The sequence below is a fragment of the Pygocentrus nattereri genome, chromosome 4, assembly GCF_015220715.1.
Source record: "Pygocentrus nattereri isolate fPygNat1 chromosome 4, fPygNat1.pri, whole genome shotgun sequence".
Taxonomy (NCBI): Eukaryota; Metazoa; Chordata; class Actinopteri; order Characiformes; family Serrasalmidae; genus Pygocentrus; species Pygocentrus nattereri.
This window is the reverse complement of record NC_051214.1, coordinates 8110025-8128449: the sequence shown is the minus strand read 5'-3', so window position 1 is coordinate 8128449 and position 18425 is coordinate 8110025. Positions and strand designations below refer to the sequence as shown.

Genomic DNA, 18425 nt, shown 5'->3' with positions numbered 1-18425 from the left:
AACAAGGTTGAGAGAGAGAGAGAGAGAGAGAGAGAGAGAGAGACAGATGTGGTCAACATTGGCGTCCCTGGGGTTAATGGGTTAATGGATGGTTTGTTTTTGGTGCACACTGTGTGTTTTTGCCTCACTCCCTTGCTGTGGCCTCTGGACCCATTAATCTGTTACACTTGGACTGGGCCGAATACACTGTGGTCGCGCGCTGTTTGGAGGGTGTTAGTGGACGATCCCATTTGCTGCCGATTTGAGAACAGTTTGTGGCTTTTCTCATAATGGCCGGGTTTAGGATTAGGGCAAAGGACACTCAGTGAAAAATGACCACTTCAATAGCCACTGGGAGTTAATAACTTCCCCATGTACAGCTGCAGCGGAGCTGGAATGCAAGCTTTGGGTGGTGGACCTCCACCTGGGTTTTGCTTGGCGAAGAATCTATGTTTAGCTCTTATTTTCTTTCCTGCTGGGAGTGTCTGGAGCAGCTTTTTGTGGATATTTGCCCAACGTGAAACACTTTATGATGCCAGGCCAACTGCCACAAGGTGGGGAAGATGTGGATTATGATTAAAAAAAAACAACACACCAAATAATTTTACTTTCATATTACACTCATATAGCACTTGACCTGAATCCATTCTTGTGAAGAGTTTAGTTACAGTCACCAAAGAGTGGACAGTATGGCCAAAAAATGTATGAGAGGGTAAAATGAATATTGGACAATTTTGGTATTATATATTTCAGATAAAACTATTTTAGATGCTGAATCTGCTTGAAACAGTGAGCCAACATGTTTCCTCATCAGATGCTCCAACATGGAGGATGTGCTCTTGTGTCAGCTGAGGTCAGCGAATCGACTAATCGACTGTTAAATTAGTTGCCAACTAATCGACCGAGTCGAATAATCGTTGCACCCCTAGTTTCAAACTGGTTTTTTGTTATAGCCACCAAGAGACTGATTAAAATAATACAGGTGTCTTCAGGATGCAACTCAACAAATATCTGCCCAACTGTTGTCAAAATCTGCAGATGACATTGTTGTGGAAACACAAGAAACCCAACCCAAAACACTTGCTCACTTGAACCTGAACCATGAAATACTCAAGCTACATTGCACTCCCAAGTTACAGTGCCCCACTTCCCTACAAGTGATTTTTCCTTGGCTGATGAACACTTGCCAATCAACACCTGAAGAAAGGCAGATGATGAAAGCCAGCAGTTTGGCTTTCAACTCCAAAACATTTCCTGATTTTGAGGCCAGGAAATGTCCTCAAATTTGTTGAGCAAACTCAAAACCGTCTGGACGCAGCACCAAATTGCTGCTGGCAGGACCACAGAGTGTGTGCACGTCCCTCTGGATGCCATTACCACTTATCAAGAGGCTCCATAATTACATATTTCCATTCTTTGGTCATCCAAAATAGCCACAGGTTCCATAGGTTTCATATAGGGTTTTTTGTTTCTTATTGGAGATAATTAGAAATAAATTTTCCTGGACGCAGCTTCCATCTGCTGCCAGGCCTTAGGGAAGGTACCATATGAAGCTCAGGTCACTGAGGTAGTATGCCAAAGAGTGCTATACCACAGGGCTGTGCAGGTCCACTGGCCAACCCCCCCCACTGTAATCATGCACAAATGTAGTCTGGAAGTAATGATGGTGCAGTATGCCTTCAGTATGAAATGTTTTCAGAGGTCCAGTAGGAATTGTTCCAACCTCTTTATGAAACCAGTGCACAGACTTTGGGCCTGATGCACAATGAGACACTTCTGCAGTTTTTACGCACAAGTCTCCAGCCAAAATGACATCACCCTGAACGCAAGACTGCAGAAGGGGGATTCAGGTCAGGAACAGTCTGTTTTACGACCAAAACAAACTCTGTGAATGACATTTAGTGGACAGAGCAAACACCCACTGAGAATATGACTAAAGCTTGTTGAAAATAAATCATGATACATTGAAGCCCAGTGGGTGTGCGAAATGATTAGTGGGATTGTATTCTTTGAGGTGGTATAAGACATTAAATATTTTTTATGTATTAATATATTTCCCTGTTAGTTTGGCCTTTCAATCCAAATAAATGATTTAATTTTGGGTTATTTAATGGTCCACTGTCCATTCATACATGCATGTTTTGTTTTTGGGACTATATTGGCAGTAATTGATTTTTTGGAAGGAAGTGTTTGGGACCTTTGTAGTTGCTGTAAACAGGATGTTTTCTGGTTTTTCGCACTTAGGCCTGGAAAAGAAAATGAAAATGCTCCACTTTTTCCATTTTAATTTTGAATAATGTGCTTGTACAGGAAGACACCTGCAAAACGATGGCAAAGCACAGTACTTTGCAAAAGTCAGATTATTTATTTTACAGTCAAAACAGCCAGTAAGGTCAAGGTACTCACTTTTCAGGAGAACATTTTACTGAAAGGCAGTATCTGTAAGGCTACATGGCAGCTAAGCCTTTCACAACAACTGACATAAACACTTATTATGTATTATTACATAATACTTATTAAGCATAAGTTGACAAAAGTCATCAGTTTCATGTGCTCAAATAAATCTATAGACGTCTGAACAAATTCTCATTTAGAACATTGTTCTAGCCCTCTAACACATATAACACAGCCCACTAACTCTTAAGTGACTTAATTAAAAAAACTCAGTCATTTGAGAGTGTGGGACTGCTGGGATAGGCTCCAGCATCCCCCCGCGACCCTGACGGAGAAGCGGCTTAGAAAATGGATGGATGGATGGATTTGAGAGTGTGGGGTATGCTTTGCATAGCCCCTCCCCTTCCCCGCTAACTGATAGGCTTAGATTTGATCACTGACCAGGCTTCTACGAAAAACGCCGAACAAGAGATCCAAGGATCCAATCCTAAAAGTTAATGCCACTTTTATTGAAACTACTTCTACATAAAGACATAAAAGGAATCCAAACAAGATATTCAACAAGGCAGAGACTACAAAGAGCCAGCAACGCCCCAAACCCTTGCCAAAACAACCACTACTGGCCACACAATACTAAACTATGCCCTTCATCATGTGATCCAGACTGTCAAAAAAGACTTTCCAGTTCTTTTTACATTCAATACACCACGTTCAGATATCTTGCTAGCTTGTAATGAATGTCAAAACGATCTCCGTCATTATCTTGTATTTGAGTTAACTATCAAAGCTGGCATGCTATCCTAAGTTTTCGCAGGACAATTTCAAGCATGAACACATACATCGTCAAATATTAATAACTACACTGAGCAGACAAACATGAAATATCACTTTTATTACCAATTGTGGAGTTTCTTGGCTGCCTCTACTGTCCAAACACACCGCATGCTGATGGTTGATTCCATGAAGACTGGATGGGTGGACCTCGCTACAGCATTGTGCCTCTCTATGGACTGAACTTGACGAGTGCCGGGTAGACATTTCGTTTCATGAACTTTATAATAGAGTGAAGATATACGTGGTTTCCCAAAAATAGTTACAAAATCAGACTTTTACTCCCAGGACAGGGGTCCAGGTCTGGCCCATTTCCGCCCCTGACTGTTGGCGCCTACTATATTCATATATCTGATTCTATTCTTACCCTGTATGATTGTGAGGTTCTTCAGTGCCATGGAATGCTCCCAGTCTTTTAGCCTCAGGTCTTCGGTGATGACGTTGAGGATTTCGATCTCATTCCTCATCTGCTCCTCCAGGTGGATCTGCATGACCCTCATGCTACTGGTGTCCTGGGTCACGTTGCCCAGCTGCACCTGCAGCTGCTCCATCTTCAGGTGCTGCACGTCGACATCGCTGCTGAGCGAGTGGTTGATGGAGCCCACAGTCCAGCCCATCTCCTCCAGCCGCTCCCGCAGGGTGTTCACCTGGCCTGCTGTGTCACGCAGCAAGGTGTCCTGGCTGTGGATGGAGGCGGCGGCCCGGGCCAAGGCTGCTCCCAGGTTGCTGCTATTGCTACGGCTGGATAGGCTGACCGTGCCCAAGTTATCCTCCATCTGGGCCATAGAGCCTGACATGTGCTCAGCGTGGGCCTGCAGGTCACGCACGTCCCGCTCCAGACCTTGCACCAGACGCCCTGGAGAGAGAAAGACATGAGCTTAGAATTATACAGTTCCATCCAGCTTTCACTTCTGATGAATATTTCTGAAAATAAATGTCTTACAGTCCACGCTTTTCAAAAATCAGAGGTTCCTTCATTGTACTAAGTTGGTGTTATAAGGCTGTATCTGTAGTACGGTCAGCACAGTTGAAAAACGTGGGAAAATAATCAAAATTGGTCTTTTATTGAGGCTCCCATATACAGTAGTAGGCTGTTTGGAGTGCTTAGTAACTTGTCTAACCTGGCTGTTTATAATGAAATGATACTGATAAACGTTCATTTGAAGGTTGAGTAACACCATCAAACAAACAACAAATTAAAAACATATGGCTACGTTGGCTCTTAGCTAGCCATACCCATAGCGAGGTAGCTAGCTAACACATCCTAACACATTTTAAATCACGTCACATTCATTGTTTGTGTATTTGAGTATTGTTTGTATCAGGCTGCATAAAAATATTACAAAAATAATCTGCATATGCTGTATGCTGTATAAAATGTGACATAAATGCAGGTCCTTTACACTAGAGAAAACACTTTCAGACCAACCAGAAAACTGTAGAATGGTAATAAAGCTTATTCTGAACATATCGCTGCTTTCAGAACAAAACCTTGTATCTCCAAAATGGTGACTTTACAGGAGAATGAAAGAAACAAACTTCACTTTTAATGTAAGTCAATGGAACCAGACTTTTTGTCCATATAATTGTGGCCCCGTGACCCGAACCCCAGAGAAGCGGAAGATGATGGATGGATGGATGGAATTGTGGCCCATTTTTTGATCCAATTATCATAACATTTTCACACAATGTAAAGGGCAGCAGGTACTTTTAAACGATGTCAAAAACTGAAAAAAGCCACAAAAATAAAGACACAAGGTTTTGGTCCAAAAGCAGCGATATATTGATTTCTGTAGGTTAAACTAAGTTCTCTATGCTGCAGGGATTCTCAACCTTTTCCACTTTAAGGCCCTCCTGTTTATAACTACAAAGCATAGTGACTCACAATAAATAAAATGTTTTTAAAACTTTTAAAACATTTTATTTAGTGGTGACACTGAAGCCCTGAGGATTAGGGCCTGAAGAAAGATCAGACTGTCTTTTTTCCGTTAAATCACAGAATCCTTGCAATGAAGCCACAAGGCAGGTTGCTTTCAATTTGAATCTAATCAACTAGTCAATCTTGCTTGACCAAAACACCAATTTGCCAGTCCATGAGCCAAAATTGAACCCATTCGTCTATGCTACTATTTTATTGCTGGTCTGCAATTATTAGCAGCAGGTGCTGCAGGAATGATGAGTGTTTATCAAGAGTCAGGTGTTAAGACAGACAGTGCTGTTCTGATGTGCTGCTATTAAAAGAGGAAAACATGTAATGATGCTGAAATCCTGCTTTTAGTGCAGACCATCGCAAAAACACATTCCCACCAGCAGCGAACTGAACCAGGGTTCATTTAGACTGTTCACACGTAATTTGCTGGGTTTTTGTGACATTGACCTTTTTCAGTTGGTTCAGTTAGCCACTGCAGCAGCTAAAGTGCACCAAATTACACTTGTGAGAGCTTATTAATGGGTCAGGAAGTTTGCAGGGCATATAAGTGCCTTGTTACTTTCACATTTGCAACCATTTAAGCCACAAACTCCTACCTTGCACTAAAACCTGATATCAAAGTGCACATTTTTTTATGTCCTTGATCATTTTAAGCACAATCCACTGTGTTATATCAGTCAGAAGCCAAAATTATTGTTTCCCAATAGACTACAGCTCTTGAGTACACCTGAGTATGAGTGGAGTATTTACATAGGTGGTAAAAAATGGACCAAATAAAAGAAAAAGTTTGACTGGTCCACACCAAGGAGGTTCTGAAAGCACCTCGATGAACTCCTCCATATGGCGAGCTAACCATCAGTATTGAGGCCTCATGCTCTCAAACTAATGACATTTAATTAGCCTGCTATTGCAATATTTTTATGTGTACGACTCTATGTATAAGTATACTGTTTTGCAATCTTGCTTATTTTAAGTGAATTTTTTTTTCACTTATGTTATTATGACTTAAAGTGTCATTACCAGCCCACCCAGCTACTGACTCCCTTGGATTCTGGGCCTATGGACCACTAGAGGGTGCTTCATTGCCCACTTTTGGTCCCAGCGGTTGAGAAACTCTGCTTTAGAGTAACCAAATATGACTACTACATTATTCCGAACCACCAGCTGCAATCTATATACATTCTATACAGATAAGAACACAGATATGAACTGAAACAATACAGCCTAAGAATATTACAGAACTAGAACTGTTCTGCAAGGAACAGTGGGTGGCTAAATGACAATAGACTTCTAAAGACTTCTAAGGGTTAAAATTATGTTCTACAGGACCAGTACACACTTAATTCAACTCATCAAAGAGCTTCAGAATTAGCTGATACGCTGAATCAAGTATGTCAGGGCACGAAAACACTATCATTATTTATGTAGCAGGTCTTCTGGCTCATACCCAGCTGCTGCAGCTCTTCACTGTGGTTGTGGAAGAGGCTCTCCAGCTTCCAGATGTTCTCGAGCAGGTCGCTCTGGAAGGGGAGCTGGCCCAGAGACTTCTGCAGTGCCTCGGAGCGGTCACCCAGACGGGTCACATTCTCTAGTAAAGCCTCCTGCTTTTCTGAGGAGACCTGGGTCCTGGACACTAATAAAGAGAGAGAGGACGGATATGAGATTTCATTCATATGTATGTTGGGACCATAACAAAACAATTAAATTATTCTTCGTTGAATAGGCTAATCTAAATTTAGGTTTATTAGGTGCAAAATCGTAGTTGCCTCCAAAAGCAACCTGATTGGGATTTGATCATCCTTTCCAATGTGGTGTGAGATACCAAGTCACTTTGTTGTGCTTTTTCAGGGATTTTTCAAATTTGACATATACTTTTAAAATACCATTATAACACTGCCATCACTTTAAAGTACTGTCATCATTTTAAGTCATTTACACAAGCTCTGCTGTGGAGAGAGTCAAAAGCTCCAAGTTCCTCGGTTGTGCACATCACCAGTGACCGCACTTGGACGCTTAACACCAGCCCAGCAAGAACGCCCAGCGGTGACATCACTTAAAGCGAAGGATGACGAGAGCACTTCTATTCTCACTACATTCTATGGGGGACAGCACAGAGCACCCTGACAAGCTGACTCACTGTCTGGAAGATCATTGGGGTGACTCAATCATTGACATCTTCTACCACAAGCACTGCATCTACAAGGCCACCGGCATTGTGGATGACCCCTCCCATCCCTCTCATGGACTCACCCTCCAGCCATCTGGCCGAAGGTTCTGGACCATCCACCCCCCAAACTGCAGATTCTGCAACAGCTTTTTCCCTGTGGTGGTCGGATTATTGAATGTACTTATGTCCACCTGGACTAATCAGACACCCTGTTACATCACTGCACACCTGCACTGTAAATTCTTCAACTATTCAAATGCTGCTATAGAATCTCGGTCGACAAAGTATGCTTTCATGCCAATCCAGGCTTAATGTATGTGTGAATATACATACACTGGTCAGGCATAACGTTATGATGACCTCCTTGTTTGTACGCTGATTGTCCACTTTATCAGCTCCACTTACTGTATAGCTGCACTTTGTAGTTCTACAGTTACAGACTGTAGTCCATCTGTTTCTCTGATACTTTGTTAGCCCCCTTTTACTGTTCTTCAGTGGTCAGGACCTCCATGGACCCTCACAGAGCAGGCACTATTTGGGTGGTGGATCATTCTCAGCACTGCAGTAACACTGACGTGGTGGTGGTGTGTTAGTGTGTGTTTTGCTGGTACAAGTGGATCAGACACAGCAGTGCTGCTGGAGTTTTTAAACACTGTGTCCACTCACTGTCCACTCTAGACACTCCTACCTTGTTAGTCCACCTTGTAGATGTAAAATCAGACATCACAGCTCATCTGCTGCTGCACAGTTTGTGCTGGTCATCCTCTAGTCCTTCATCAGTGGTCACAGGATGCTGTTGGCTGGATGTTTCTGGTTGGTCGACTGACACTGAGGTGTTTAAAAACTCCAGCAGCACTGATGTGTCTGATCCACTCACACCAGCGCAACACACACAAACCAACCACCACCACCACGTCAGTGTTACTGCAGTGCTGAGAATGATCCATCACCCTAATAGGACCTGCTCTGTGAGGGTCCATGGGGGTCCTGACCACTGATGAACAGGGTGAAAGGGGGTAGCAAAGTCTGCAGAGAAGCAGTTGGACTACAGTCTGTAACTGTAGAACTACAGTGTGCAGAAACAAGGAGGTGGTCTTAATGTTGTGCCTCATTGGTGTATATGTGATGGGGTGTTTTTGGTTTACAGTTGGGCTGTTTTAGGCCATAGGGTGGGTTCCTTAGTCTGTATAGCCCTGAGGAATTCAGCCATAAAGATTTAGCACACATGTGCAACAACATGGCTATTTTTATGAGCACCAATCAAGCTCAAAATGAAAAACATTATAGCAGGTCCAAAAACGTGCCCCACCAGGAATTCTCTCAGGAATGGATTTATCCGAATCAAGGAGAACTAGAAATCACAGCACAGTCCCAGAAAGAAAAATACATTAGGATTTATGCTTTGTTGGGCTGGGGTTGCTGGGTAACAGATGGCTCTTGGCCCAGGACAGATTTTGTAACTTAATACTCTCTCTGCTGAGGTGATGTAATACTGGCCTGCTCTGCGGAGACCCGGCTGTCATTCGCTGCTTCACTTTCTCACAGTAACAGTAAGGCAGGAAAGTAAGTGGGAAATAGTGCTCGCTCTCTCTCTCTCTCTCCCTCTCTCTCTCTCTCTCTCTCTCTCTCCTTCTCTCTCTCTCTCTCTCTCTCTCTCTCTCTCTCTCTCTCTCCCTCTCCCTCTCTCTCTCTCTCTCTCTCTCTCTCTCCCCCTCTCTCTCTCTCTCACTCTCTCTCTCTCTCATATGCAATCATTACAGTACAGAGTGCTCTGGAACAGTGAAGTCAGTATTTAGGGTTAAAGATGAATATGAGGTAAAGCTAATTTTGGCCACATGCGTTTCATCATTTTGTAATTATTGCACTTTAGGTGACAGCATACACATTCATTTCTAAAGCTGGAAAAACTGTCACAAACCACAATGACTTTAATCGCTTATAATGGTCAGAACTGGTTATAATATGTCTATACACTAAGAATAACTCTGCCAGTTTTGCACTGTAGTTCATTTTAACAGGTTCATTATAGAAAAACATTAGTAAAACAACAGCAAGCTGTCCACGCACTACCTCATTACTGTTAAAGATAACTGTGGAGATTGTTGGTATCAATGCAACAGGTGCAGTACTCTTTTCAGATCTTTCAGAAACCATCAGAGATCTTTGTTTATTTACAGTCAAAATAGCCATTAAGTACAATGTATTCATTTTGAGGAGGAAGTTCAGATCAGATCAAATGTAAGATAGTCCACTTGTATAAGAAGGGAAAAGGATACATGAAAATAACGACCACCCATAAGAGCTGGTAGACCACTAAAACTGGCCCTATCAGAAAACCAGCACTCAAATCTTTCATCTTTGAGAGAGAGGAGAAAATGAAGGTGCTTCTGTCCATCCTTCCAATGTGCGAAGACAACTTGGTGGTTAAGGTTTGGTTTGGTTACGTGGTCAAGATGTAAACAAAGTTCAGAGCGGTTTAATGTGAAATGATCTGTTAGCCCGTCCGAATTAGAAGTGATAGGAACCAGACGTCTGAAGAGGTTAGTTTCCTTTACAGAAAGTTATTAAAGGAAATTGTTATGAATACTGTACACTGCCTGACGCCTGAGATGGTTATGATTTAGAAGGTTTTGAGCAGCGCTCACTCTCATGCGAGGTATGCTAATAATGCAGCATCAGATCATCACTGTTTGGTGACGGCCCTGATAACAGATTTTCAGCATAAAGCCATCTACACACAATAGAGACACTTTTCTATGGTGACTGCTTTATTGACAATAATGATGACCATAGCTCTACTTTTTTAACTGGGGTGGCCGGAAGGGTGGGTTGGCCATCTCTGGTAGCCCTTCAGCTACGCTCCTTCTTAGAAGACGGGTGTCTGTTTGTAGGGTCATTGGTGGTTTTGGGTAGTAAATAAATGGTTATATTTGTACTCTAGACATCATGACCCCTGGTTCCCATCACCACCACTGTAAGGAAATCTGAGTCAGCTTGTCTACAATCATCTCACATCAAACACCCTGAACGACCTTGTTTACATCTCAATGGATGAAAGAAGAAGAAATTTCGTAAAGATGGGTGGAACCGCCCTGTTTTTATGACCTCGGGCTGCATCCAGTCTTGTTAAATCAGAAGTAAGGGATTATGCAGTTTTACATTGTCGTCAGTTAAAAACTGGCCGATGCTGCAGCCAAAACCACAAACCCTCTGTGACAGCTGGACTCGATCCCACAGGAGTAAATCAGAGAGTCTCAGCTCAGGAGCTCAGCTGAGGAACAAACACAGCAATGGTGAAGGCAATCACACTGCCCCCATGAGACATGCAGAGCATGCTGGGAAACACTCTTCGGTAGAACAGCCTTGACTGTGCATGGTCCCCGTACGGCGGAACTTCAAAATGTATAGCAGATGTCCTCCTTCCTTACAAATGATGTCACTTAGTTTTCCTCTTTAGGTTAATGTTTAGGAGAAGTCAGATGTTGAACCCCTTAAAACGCAGGGTTATTTTCAGTTTAAATTCTTTAAATGTTATTTAGTAACTACCTAGAAAGTAACATGTAATTTCTGTGGCTACAAGACTGAGGAACCGAAATATGGAACAGTTAACTTCAAAGTTGAAGAGTTGAAGGTGTATGTACTATATGTTCTTGCCAAATCTTAATACATTTCTAAGGGTTTAAAGGTACATTCAATATTTTCCAGCAAAATCTTGCTAAACTGTGTAACGAGTTAAAGTCACACTCACTACATTGTCTTGCTAAATCAAGCTAAACTGCTAAAGGCTTAAATTAGATTAGATTAAGATTAGATTAGATTAAGTGACCCTTATTAGTCCCACAACGGGGAAATTTCACCTCCGCATTTAACCCATCCGTGAAGTGAAACACCACATACACACTAGTGAGCACACACACTAGGGGGCAGTGAGCACACTTGCCCGGAGCGGCGGGCAGCCCTATCTACAGCGCCCAGGGAGCAGTTGGGGGTTAGGTGTCTTGCTCAAGGACACCTCAGTCATGTGCTGTCGGCTCTGGGGATCGAACCGGCGACCTTCCGGTCACGAGGCTGCATCCCTAACCTCCAGCCCATGACTGCCCCAAAAAGGCCAAATCACCACATTTCTTGCTAAATTTTGCTAAATTGCTAATGGGTCAAAGGGACAATTACAAAATTTTCTTGCGTAACTGCTAAGGTGTTAAAGGTGCAATCAATATTTACTAGCACATTTTGCTAAATTGCAAAGGGGTCAAATGTTTAATCAATGTATTTTCTGCTATGTCTTGTTAAACTGCTAATGGCTTAAAGGCCAAATCACTGAATTTTTGCTAAATCTTGCTAAATTGCAAAGTCATATGTTTTCCTTGCTATGTCTTCCTAAGTTACTAAGGAGTTAAAGGTGCAATCACTTCATTTTCCTGCTAAATTGCTAAAGATTTCAAGGCAAAGTCATTATTTTTCTTGCCAACTATGTTGAACTGCTAAGGAGTTATGTATGCAATCATTACATTTTCTAGCTAAATCTGGCTAAATTGCTAAGAGTTTTAAAAATACAATCAATATATTTTCCTACTAAATTTGGCTAATTTGCTACGTGGGTACAATCACTTCATTTTATTCCTAAATTGCTAAGGGGTAAGAAGTTTGCTAGAGGTTTAATGGCACAATCACTTTCTTTTCTTGCTGACTTTGTGGGGTTTAAAGGTACAGGCATTATATTTCCTTGCTAACAAAAGGAGTAAAGGTACAGTCTCAATATTTCATTTGTTAAGTCTAAATTGCTAAGAGTTAAAGGTACAATCACTATATTTTCTCAAAAAATCTTGCTAAACTTACAAGGGTTAAAGTTACAATATATTTTCTTGTGACTAAGTTACTAAGGAGTTAAAAGTACAAATGATACATGTTCTTGGACCATCTTGCTAAGCTATTAAGAGGTTAAAGGTACAATCACTATATTGTCTGGCTAAATTGCTAAACGTTTAATGGTTGTATTTCATGCCTAAATCTTGATAAATTACTAAGACGTTAAAGGTAAAACTGCTATAATGTCTTGCCAAGACTTGCTGCCAAAGTTCCTGAGGAGTTAAAGGTACAATCACTGTTTTCTTGCTAAATTGTACTAATTTGCTAAAAGACACAGTCGCTTTATTTTATTTCTAAATTGCTAAAGGGTTAAAGGTACAATAAGGATTTACCACAGTCCCATTATTTTCCTATGGAATCTTAAAGGATCTAAAGGTATATGCAATATATAAAAAATGATATTGAATATTCCTTTAGATCCTTTGAGATTCCACAGGTAACTCATGCTGACCCAATTTGTGTGTTTTCTCGCATTGTGCAGATTGATAGTCAGCTGTGAGGCCTGTAGAGACTGAAATAAAACAGTCCTGCGATCGTCTCTCTGTCAACTCATCTCACTGCACATCCCACAGAAATAAACCTTTACTGGTCCTGATGGATCCATCCATCTGTCTGTCCAACACAACGTCAGTCCAACACGACCACAGCACAAGGTGTTTGGACAGCAGTGTTAAATGGGACAGCAGAGGAGAGAAACAGGTTTACAGACAGAGAGAACCAGCGCGTGAGATCACTCACCTTCACAACAGCATTGCGTAACTTGACATTGATCACTTCTCACTCTGAGCTGCTTGGAAAAAGCAGAGAATTCTGTTTTCAGGGTGCAGATCTGACCTTTCAATCCACCCCCACATGTGTTTGGTAGAAAAGGAGATATGACAGCAGTTTGAGACAGCACTAGTGTCTCATCCATCAGCTTCTAAATGAGGAAAAGTTCTCACAGACCACGAGAGACACAACGGAACCATTATAGGAAAATAAGAACAAGCTGCCCAAACAATATCTGATTACAGTGAAGGATGAATAAGGAAATCGGTGATGACAGCATCGTGTGCATTTTACTTCTGGTCAAGTTAGAGACTGAGCCTAGTCCAAGGCCTTCTCCTTTCAGTGGAGAGTGTCCATTCAGATGACGGAGTAGTTCAGGACTAGGTTTAACCAAATTCCAAGAACTGGCCCTAAGAGTCCGCATATGGGCTCATGTTTTGACTGCTTAGTCTCATAACAGCATGACTTGCATATTAGTTGTTAGTGACAATTCATAGCGGTCACTAAGTAAATTCCTAGCAGTTCCTGAATAATTCACAGGAGTAGCTATTGATTAATTTACAGTTGTTAGCAAATTATTTAAACTAGTTACTGAATGGTTCTGTGAATGATTATTGTGGGGGCAGTTGTGGGTTGGAGGTTAGGGAACCAGCCTTGTGACCGGAAGGTCGCCGGCTTGATCCCCTGAGCCAAAAGGACATGACTGAGGTGCCCTTGAGCAAGACACCCAACCCCCAACTGCTCCCCGGGCGCTGTGGATAGGGCTCCCCAGGCACACCACTCTGGACAAGTGTATTCACTGTCCTCTAGTGTGTGTCTTCACCAGTGTGTGTATGTGGTGTTTGACTACAGGGATGGATTTCAGAGGTGAAATCTCCCCACTGTGGGACTAATAAGGGTCACTTAATCTGAATGCACAGTGGCTACTAAATATTTGAAAGTAGTTACTTCAGACTTGGCAGTAGTTGTTGAATATTTTAAGGTATTTATTAAATAATTGGCTGTGGCCTCCCAGTGGGTCGCAGTGGGGCTGTTTGGAGTCACTTTTCATTTATTTACTTGTTTTTTAAACTGCAAAACATCACTGTAATATACAGACGTTTAACCAAACCTATCATTTTAAATACGACAAATATTATTGCTGTGCAACAATAAAACATCTAACACTGGGCAAATGTTTATGTCGTGGTCAGTGACTGGTCTGATTAAATGCATGACCCATGTTACTGTCAAAGATAGCTATTTTATAGGACAACGCCAGGCAGTTATGTGTGCTTTGAGATGGAAAAAGTGGATTTAGCTGTAAATAAACAACACATGCTCCAATAACATTTCATATCTGTTCCTGGATCTTTGCTTAAAGCATGAATTGCGTATGCAGATGCAACAAACAATCACTGACAAATCAGCTAAGAAGGAAAAACAGCGCCGATTGGAGCATTCTGGCCTGTTAGTGAAAAATTCTGATTCCACTAAAAGAGAGAGAGAGAGAGAGAGAGAGAGAGAGAGAGAGAGAGAGAGACAGAAAGGGAGATCGACAGACAGACAGACAGAAAGAGACAGAGAGACACAGAGAGGGGGTGTGAGAGAGAGAGAGACACAGAGAGAGAGAGACACAGAGAGGGGGTGTGAGAGAGAGAGAGAGACACACAGAGAGGGAGAGAGAGAGTAAGAGAGAGACAGAGAAAGAGAGAGAGAGAGAGCCAGAAAGAGAGATCGACAGACAGACAGAAAGAGACAGCGAGACACAGAGAGGGGGTGTGAGAGAGAGAGAGAGAGACACACAGAGAGGGAGAGAGAGAGAGAGTAAGAGAGAGACAGAGAAAGAGAGAGAGAGAGAGCCAGAAAGAGAGATCGACAGACAGACAGACAGGCAGACAGAAAGAGACAGAGAGACACAGAGAGTGGGTGTAAGAGAAAGAGAGATACAGAGAGAGAGAGACACAGAGAGGGAGAGAGAGAGAGAGAGAGAGAGAGAGAGAGAGAGAGACAGAGACAGAGAGAGAGAGAGAGAGAAAGAGAGACAAAGAATGAGAGAGATAGAAGGAGACAGAGGGAGACACACACACACACACACACACACACACACACACACACACACACACACACACACACACACACACACACACACACACACACCGAGAGAGAGGGAGCATTCTCTTGTGGGTGCTGGCTAATGAAGCACACATGCTCCGTGTGTGAGGGGGAAACACAGCCCTGCTGTGACTCATTTGTTCTTCTGCAGCTCTCCCTCTGCAGAGAGACGGAGCCAGCTCGCTTTCTCTAGATGACCCCCTTTTATTACTCCCTCTCTCTCGCCCTCCGCATCTGTGTTATTCTCTCTCCGTTTTTCTCGGCCTGTCATCCTCCCTGCAGAGCGACTCTGGTCTTGGCGATCTCAGCGCTGAGCTTTTCCTACTCCAACACACCTGCTGTGCTTAATTAAAGGCTTCATGATTAGTTGCTGAGTTGCATTCTCTCTCTCTCTCTCTCTCTCTCTCTGTCTCTCTCTCTCTCTCTCTCTCTCTCTCTCAACCTTAACTGTTCAGGAATGGATCTCGCTCATGATAAGTGGAGATCAAAGTCATTCATCAGCACTTTAAGATAACTATCCAGAAAATTGTAACTTCAAGCATCTCTGGACTTCTGTACACATGATCCTGAAAAACATCAATACTGAGATCAAATCCAGCTCTCTTTATTAACATTACGTGACCCTTATTAGTCCTACAGTGGAGAAATTTCACCTCTGCAATCTAAACCCATCCATGCAGTGAAACACCACATACACACTAGTGAAGATACACTCTAGGGGGCAGTGAGCACATTTGCCCTGGGCGGTGGGCAGCCCTATCTGCAGCACCCGGGGAGCAGTTGGGAGTTAGGTGCCTTGCTCAAAGGACAGTTACAGACTGTCAGCTCAGAGGATCGACCTGGCGATCTTCCAGTCACAAGGCTGGCTCCCTAACCTCCAGCCCACGACTGCCCCAAGGATTTCTGGGCCTTAATCTGATCTAAGAAATCAGAGTATGACTCCGGATAGTTTAGAAATGGAGTTTTTGATTTTAGTGATAATACCATTTGAGCACAATCACAATCAGCGGATTTTTGCTCAAAGCGCTCAGCAATCAGCCAGTTTATCCTGTTTATTTGGCAGATCTGATTATGATGATTATGATTCATGATGAAAATCATGTGAACTGCTGTATTTGAATGCTGCTGCTGCACCTGTACTGGAACAATTTAATAAATAGTATAATTAGGCATGACTGTGCTACATAGACAGGTACACTTTATTTGATTCGTTTTATTGAAATAGGCAACTAAATATAAAAAAATAAATAAATAAAAGACCACTCTGGCCCCTAAAAGCAAATAATGTTTACACTGCAGGTGTGGTCGGTAAAAAGAACTGAAAATGTAGCATGTTTCATCTATTCATGCAGTCCACACAGTGTGAGCTCTGGGCTGAAAAATAAAAGACTAATAAAAATTGGCCCAAAAATCTGCCATTCAATTCATAATAATTCATAATTGGCGCATCCAATTAATGGTCTGCATTATTTCTAGCTCCGCCTGTACGTCCTGGTTCAGTGCTCTTGGCAAGAAGTATAAATAAAATCAGCATGGATACGTACATCGATCAGGCATAACATCATGACCGCTTCCTTCTACGCTCATTGTCCATTTTATCAGCTCCACTTATTGTATAGCTGCACTTTGTAGTTCTACAGTTACAGTTACTGTAGTCCATCTGTTTCTCTGATACTTTGTTAGTCCCCTGTTACCCTGTTCTTCAGTGGTCAGGACCCCCAAGGAAACCTCACAGAGCAGGCACTATTTGGGTGGTGGATCATTCTCAGCACTGCAGTAACACTGATGTGGTGGTGGTGTGTTAGTGGGTGTTGTGCTGGTCTGAGTGGATCAGACACAGCAGTGCTGCTGGAGTTTTTAAACACCTCACTGTCACTGCTGGACTGAGAATAGTCCACCAACCAAAAGTATCCAGCTAACAGCGTCCTGTGGGCAGCGTCCTGTGGGCAGCGTCCTGTGGGCAGCGTTCTGTGACCATTGATGAAGGAATAGAGGACCAACACAAACTGTGCAGCAGCAGATGAGCTCTCGTCTCTGACTTTACATCTACAAGGTGGACTGAGAAGGTAGGAGTGTCTAGAGTGGACAGTGAGTGGACACAGTGTTTAAAAACTCCAGCAGCACTGCTGTGTCTGATCTGCTCATACAGTTAAAAAGAAAGCAAAAGTTAAAGGATCCGAGTACACGAACCAAAGTAGTGACCGTGGCCAAATAACATGCACTTTTTACGGCGAGCTTGACCACATTCTGGGTGATGAGCTCAGCTGTCAGTCATTGGAACTTAACAATCGCTCCTGTGATCCTGGTGAAGATGAATCTCGAAGCTTCGGGAGCGACTGACATTTGTTCATAGTCATGATTGTTTACATCTGGATGGGCCACATGAAGCAATGTGAAGCACTGTTCTTTTGTACTTGTGGGTCAGTTTAGGAGCTGATCTGTTCAGATTGATGTTGCACAGGGACCACATTTGAAAGATAATGTAAACAAACCAACACAAAAATCAGATTTGGGTACCTTTTACTGGCTGTGTGAATGTAGCCTTAATTAGGACTTAGTGTGGAGGAATTCAGGAAACTGCAGATTATTTGAGTGGAATTACTGAATAATATTTGTGGCCATCAGTAATGACTGAAAATACTTTGGCTCAAGTTTTGCCTGTTTGGAAGATAGAAGGTCCATGGAAAATTCTGCAATTTCCATTTTTCCTTTCTGCTATACACCACCCACACTTCATTGCGGTCAATGGGCAAACAAACAAAACTGCTTCCCGAATTCAAACTTTCTCCTCAATATGCAAACAAGTATTTTCAATAGAGCATGGATGGGTTAGAGTTCAGTTCCTCTATAACCTGAGCCAGACCGAGCTGGATGACCTCGTGGCCTCTGCAGATGATTTCCCACCATTGCATTTGTGAGGTTTATCTGAGGTTTTTCCTTTTGAACGGACAACCGAGTGATTTTGTGAATGGAAGACATGGGGAGAATTCCGGAGCCTTCAGCAGGAGGACGATAATATTTACACGCGAACAGCTGTACCATCTTAGCAGACAAAAGCAACGGCCAGGCCCATAATTTGTTATGCATTCCTCAGCTGTCCGTGATAGTTCGCCTTTCTGTGAAAGGGTCTTGAGTCTGAAATCTCAAATCTGTTACATTTAATCCATAATCCTCAGCCAGAGCCAATTTGTACTGGAGTCTTGGCAACTGTAAGTCCAGTTTGTATTTGTTTGGACTCTTTGGCTGGACACGGCTCATGCTGAGTAGACGTAAACCTTGAATAATATTTAACGGACCATTAAATTATCCATCATTAAACTCTTCTGGCAGTGAGCAGCGCGGAACAAAGTGGACTAACACACTCAACAATGTTTATCTGATTCTGAAACAGTGGAT

At 42.5% G+C, this 18425-nt stretch overlaps 1 protein-coding gene across 2 annotated transcripts in view; it reads right to left on the bottom strand.

Annotated features, from left to right (window-relative positions):
* scara5 (scavenger receptor class A, member 5 (putative)) overlaps nucleotides 1-18425 on the bottom strand; it is a 104059-nt gene that overhangs the window by 42268 nt on the left and 43366 nt on the right. For both annotated transcript variants that reach the window (XM_037537726.1, XM_037537727.1), the window contains exons 4-5: nucleotides 6582-6767; nucleotides 3572-4060 (exon numbers count right to left, since the gene is read on the bottom strand). In XM_037537726.1, the coding sequence (XP_037393623.1) occupies nucleotides 3572-4060; nucleotides 6582-6767 (675 nt within the window). The remainder of the gene's footprint in view (nucleotides 1-3571; nucleotides 4061-6581; nucleotides 6768-18425) is intronic.